Raw genomic sequence first — 5,598 nt, 5'->3', positions numbered from 1 at the left:
ATGAGGTTTCTTTATGTAACCTTGAGTGTCCTGGAACTAGCACTGTGGACGAGGCTGACTCCGACTGAACTTGCGGAGATTGGCCTGCCTCAAGAGTGCGTGGACTGACTGAAGGCCAGCCACATCACCACTGGCCTAAGTTGGCATTTAATTATGTATATGCATGTGGGTGCTGGTGCCATGGTGGAGAGGACCTTGCAGCTGGGTCCACCTGCTTCTGACTCCGGAGTGCTGGGATTAAAGGCAGGGGTGCTGCTACTTCCCGACGCTGGCTTATACTTTTTTTTCCTAACAGTTTTGTGATAGGGAGCTCAAAGTTTAAAATCGATTAAAACTCCAACCTAGTAGTTCCTAGTCTCACAAGATGGGAGGGGAACCCCTGGGCGACCAGAGCTAAAGAACCCTAGGTTTAGTCTCCAGTGAACAAGAAAGAAAGGAGAAGGAAGAAAGGAAGGAAGGAAGGACTCAAGGGACCGGCCAGATGGCCCAGGGGGGAAAGGCACTTGCCACTAAGCTTGAGACTTAAGTTCAGTCCCCAGGACCCACGTGGTAGGAAGTGGACTCCCTTGAATTATTTGACTGCTGTCTGGATGTTGTACCCCTAGTTCCCCCTCCCTTTTTTTTTTTTTTTTTTTTTTTTTTTTTTTGGTTTTTCGAGACAGAATTTCTCTGTGTAGCCCTGGCTGTCCTGGTACTCACTCTGTAGACCAGGCTGGCCTCGAACTCCGAAATCTGCCTGCCTCTGCCTCCCAAGTGCTAGGATTAAAGGCATGGGCCACCACCGCCTGGCTCCCCCTCCCTTTTTTAAAGACAGGATTTCTCTGTGTAGTCCTGACTGCCCTTCGACTCTGTAGACTAGGCTGGCCTCAAATCCATAGGAGAGATCCACCTGTCTCTACCTCCTGAATGCTAGGATTAAAGGCATACACCCACAACTGGCCTTTCCACACTTTAAATTTTTAAAAAGCTGTCTAGGTGGAGGCTGAGCATTACTTGGGAACCTGTTCCCAGTCAGACGACTTGTGTTGGAAGACATATGAGGTAGGTCTGGGCTGCAGTTCTGGACCCCTTCCTGCCCCACTTATGGTTCCCAGGGTTTTAGGCAGCCCTTCAGTTCAGTCTTTTGCTTCTCTCTCCCAGCACTCAAAGGCACCCTGCCCACTAAGTTGGCCAACAGAATTCAAGGACAGTAGACTAACAACGCTTTATTCAGCAGCAGACACTCCCTCCTCCACCTTCATCCAATTTCCAAGCCCACCTCCTAAATAGCATAAAACCCAACTGGCATTCTTCTCTGACCTTAAATTTAAAATCTAAGCAGTCACCATTCCCATGAGGTCTCAAGACTGTTCTCGTCATTAAATTTAAAATCTAAGCAGTCACCATTCCCATGAGGTCTCAAGACTGTTCTCGTCATGGGACATACACTAACTTAACACACTCAACAACATTGGACAGGTGGAAGAGAGGTACGTCTCTCACCCACCTGGGGACAGGGATCTATCAGTGATGGGCTGGGGGCAGGAATAGAGTGAACCATGGTTAGTAATGAAGTCAAATCTGTGGGCTTCCGCTCACCCGAGGCAGTCTGTGAATTTACAAAGGTCTGGCAACTTTCCCAGAGGGTCCCGACTCTCCACTAGTTCGTGTAACCTTCCTCTTATTCCTGGTGGGCAGCACGTTCAAGGAACTGAGGGGCTGAACTTGAATGGTCCATGGAGAAATCTGAGTCTGCAGTTGCCAAAGAAGGTGAAGATAGATGGATTGTCTCATAGTCAGTACCAACATCAACTTCTTGGCAGTGACGATCAGGATCAGTCTCTGGCACTGTCCCCAGATTCTGAAGACTGGCCTGTCAGAGCACACTGACTGGGGTTCTATAGGATGGCAAATCCACGGATCTCCCAAGGGATCTTTATAGGGAAACCAAGAAGTCAAAGAGACCACCTTAGTGTCATCACCAGGCCCTCACAATCCAAAAGAAGCCACCAAGACTCACACGGTCCATGGAGAATGGTTCTCACAGCATCAGGAATATCTGAGACACGAAGTCTGGGCTGCCAGCATTTCCCAGTGTTTCAGGATCCTGAAGGCACAGAGAACATTAAGATCCAGGGACCTCCAGAAGGCTGGGTGAGCAGAGCAGAAGGTACTAGGGTCAGAAGCCAGAGGGTTTGGGATGTGGGTGATAGGTACCTCACAGGGTCTCACTTATCGCTTGACTTTGCGACCAGCTGAGTTTCGCCCACTGCGACGGTAGAGAGACTGCTGGCTGCTGTTGAGTGGACAATACTTGAGTGTATGAGCCTGGTCGCCGGTGGCTCTGCATAGAGGACACACGTAATGCCTCAAGATGGGACACATTACCACCCCTTCAGGCGTCTTCAGCTGGTGTGAGGAATAGACGTGACGAGACTCTCCATTGTGCTTGCAGAAGTTGCATATGGTAGCCAGACTTCCAGGGTAGTCTTCTGGGCCCTGCTTACTCGTCTCCTGGGGCCTGTAGTTGGGCTCCTCAGCTACCTCACCCTCCAGTCTTTGCTTCCGGCGCCGAATTATATCCAGCACCACCTGGCTCAGATTAAAGTAGTCTCTCCACATGTCAAAGGGCGGTAGGTCCATGACACTTGTATGTGGCTGTGGGCACAGGAGAGGGACTGGGGGACAGGGGATGTGAGGTCAGAGGGCAGGAGCAGGAGTTTTGTGGAGCAGAGATGAGACACACCCCCTTATAAATACTCTCCTAGAGACCATTCTAAGCAAAGGTGGAGCTTAGATTTAAAGGGCCACTTCAGCCAAAGATTCTTGGCTGGCTCCAATCTCCCTGGGAGATTGGAAGCAGGTTACTCCCCAGGTTGCCCCTCCCCCAAGGCACTGTGTGTTTTTGGGAGGGACCCTCTAGTCCATGGGCCTCAGTTTCTCTCCTCTTCAGTTTAGGGCTTTGCCTGTGTCTCTTGCTCATCCTCAGACCTTCCCTTCTCCCCTCTCTCCCTCCCTCCTCTTCCTCTTCCCCCTCCCTCTTTCCTTTAGTCATCCAGAACTTGGGATTTGTCTTAATTGGTTTTTTTTGTTTTGTTTTTGTTTTCTGAGACTTGGATTGTCAGTATGTATCATTGGCCATCCTGGAACTCACTAACTAGACTGGGCTGGCCTCGAACTCACAGATTCCACCTGCCTCTGCTTCTGCCTCTGCCTCCCAGGTGTTGAGATTAAAGATGTGGGCCACCATGCCCATCTTAAGTTTGTTGTTTTTTTTAAATTTAGTTTACATATTTTAAAGGTGGGGTGGGGAAACATCCACAGCTTGAATGTGGATTTCCGAGGACGGCTCGTTCCCCCAAGTGGATTCCACGGATCAAACTCAGGTCATCAGGCATCAAACTCTGGTCATCAGGCTTGGTGGTAGACACTTTGCCAGCTGAGCCATCTCACTGCCCTGATGTGGATTTTGTTGTTTGGTATAGCTTTTCTGTTTTGTTTTGTTTTTGAAGCAGGGTTACATCTTGTTACATAGCCCATGACCCTGACTTTCCATCCTTCCATTAAGGGCCTGGGAGTGGAACTCCTCTGCCCCCTTTGCCTAAAGCTTTTAGCTCTGTGCCATTTCAGCTTTGAGAAAGCTGAGATGGCAAACACCCAGGGTTGGGCAGTTGGGCATGGGCAGTCTAGCACACCAGGAGCCCCGGGTGGTTTATATGAGCCTGGTACCATAAGCCTGCCACCCCCAAGCTTGGCAGATGGAAAAGTAAGGATCAGAAATTCGAGGCTAGCCCCAGCTATATATTCTGTCCCAGTAGGGGCCAGAGATGGCACAGCTGTTAAGAGTGCTTTATGCTCTTGCATATGATACAAGTTTGGTCAGACAGCATACAACCACCTCTAACTCCGGCGGCTGCAGGGGACTCTGTGACACCTCTGACGACTAAGGATGCCCACACTCATATGCATATAGACATACATAAATAGAAATAATAAAGGAGGCTGGAAAAGTGGCTGAGCTGTTGACAACACTTGCTGCTCTTACAAAGGACCTAGGTTCAGCATCCAGCAGCCACACTAGGCGACTCCAAACTGCTTGTAACTCCCACCCCAGGGGATCCGACACCCTCTTTTGGCCTCCCTGGGTAACTGTATGTATGTGGTACACAAAAATCAAAAAGGCACACACACCTACACCCACACATGTTTTAAATTAGAAATAGTAAACAAATACACCACACTCTGGGATGGATTCCGAGTATTCTCCTTTGAAATTGTTTTGTTTTGTTTTTTGAGATATAGCCTGGGCTGGCTTGGAACTCCTGCCTCACTTCTTTTTTTTTCTTTTTTTTTGGGGGGGGGGCGTGTTTCGAGACAGGGTTTCTCTGTGTAGCCTTGGCTGTTCTGGAACTCACTCTGTAGACCAGGCTGGCCTCGAACTCAGAAATCCGCCTGCCTCTGCCTCCCAAGTGCTGGGATTAAAGACGTGCGCCACCACTGCCCAGCTCCTACCTCACTTCTAACTGATGGAGTGACAGCCATGAACGGCTGGGCTCACGGACTTATTATCCTTTTACTTTTTTTACATGTGTGTGTACATGGGTTGTTTGTGTTGTATGTGTGTGACTGTGAGTACTGCAACAGAGGCTAGCTTTTGGAAATTAGTTCTATCCTTCTACCAGGTGGGTCCTGAGGATTGACCTCCGGTTGCTGGCTTGAAGGCAAGCACCTTCACCCTCTGAGCCATTCTGCCAGCCCGGTGTTAATCGTTTCAGTGGCCCTTAGTACGAGGCAGACTCTGTAACACAGTTTCCTACATGATCTGATTTCATCCTTCCAAGTTCATGAGAGGAATACAGCTATGATCCCATGCTACAGATGAATAGCTGAGATTCAGAGAGGGCAATTCATTGGCTGGGAGTCACACAGCATGGAAGTCAAAGAGCTGGGATCCTAGGAAGTGCTAATAAGTTCATAAGGTGATTGGTGCTTTACAAGCATGATTCTTTGGAGGCTATTATCAGGCAAGGAGGTGAGGACTCTCTTCCTTTCATGTCACAGAGGGTGTGAGGCTCAGAGACAGGAAGCATATACCAGGTCACAAATTGGGTGACCACAAATCATTATGTGATGTGATGTGTGTGTGTGTGTGTGTGAATTTTCTTGTTCTGCACTCCCAGATATGGACCAAAATTAGGGCCTTGAGCTTGCTAGCTAGGCAAGCACTCTATCACTGAGCTAAAAAGAACCCTCAATGAATTTATTTTTGAGCTAAAATCTCATGGAGCCCAGGCTGGCCTTGAACACTCTGTGTAGCAGAGGATAACCCTAAGCTTCTGCTCTTCCTACCTGTGCTTAACCCAGTACTGGGGTTAGAGGTCTGTACCACCATGCCAGATTTTTATGCTGCTGGGTATGCAACTCAGGTCTTCAAGCATGCTAGGTCAGTATTCTAAGAACTGAGCTAAACACCCAGCTCCCCTCATAGGTCCTCTTAGGATGACCTCAGCACCAGCCCAGAGCAGGCTCTGCCACTGTGAAAATCCAGAGCTTTGCCTAAGATGTGCTCACCAAGAGCCTCCCATGGTGCCTCACATGGGAGCACATGCCTGTCACATA

General features: G+C 49.1%; 1 protein-coding gene across 1 annotated transcript; it reads right to left on the bottom strand.

Annotated features, from left to right (window-relative positions):
- Positions 1-2,211: 2,211 nt before the first annotated feature.
- Nanos2 (nanos C2HC-type zinc finger 2) lies at positions 2,212-2,631 on the bottom strand. The gene has a single exon (XM_031384198.1). It carries the CDS (start codon positions 2,620-2,622, stop codon positions 2,212-2,214), a length of 411 nt encoding a protein of 136 aa, XP_031240058.1. The 5' UTR covers positions 2,623-2,631.
- Between the last annotated feature and the right edge of the window lie 2,967 nt (positions 2,632-5,598).

This window comes from Mastomys coucha, unplaced genomic scaffold, assembly GCF_008632895.1.
Source record: "Mastomys coucha isolate ucsf_1 unplaced genomic scaffold, UCSF_Mcou_1 pScaffold21, whole genome shotgun sequence".
Taxonomy (NCBI): Eukaryota; Metazoa; Chordata; class Mammalia; order Rodentia; family Muridae; genus Mastomys; species Mastomys coucha.
The sequence above is the reverse complement of the archived record's forward strand: the minus strand, read 5'-3'. Positions and strand labels throughout refer to the sequence as shown.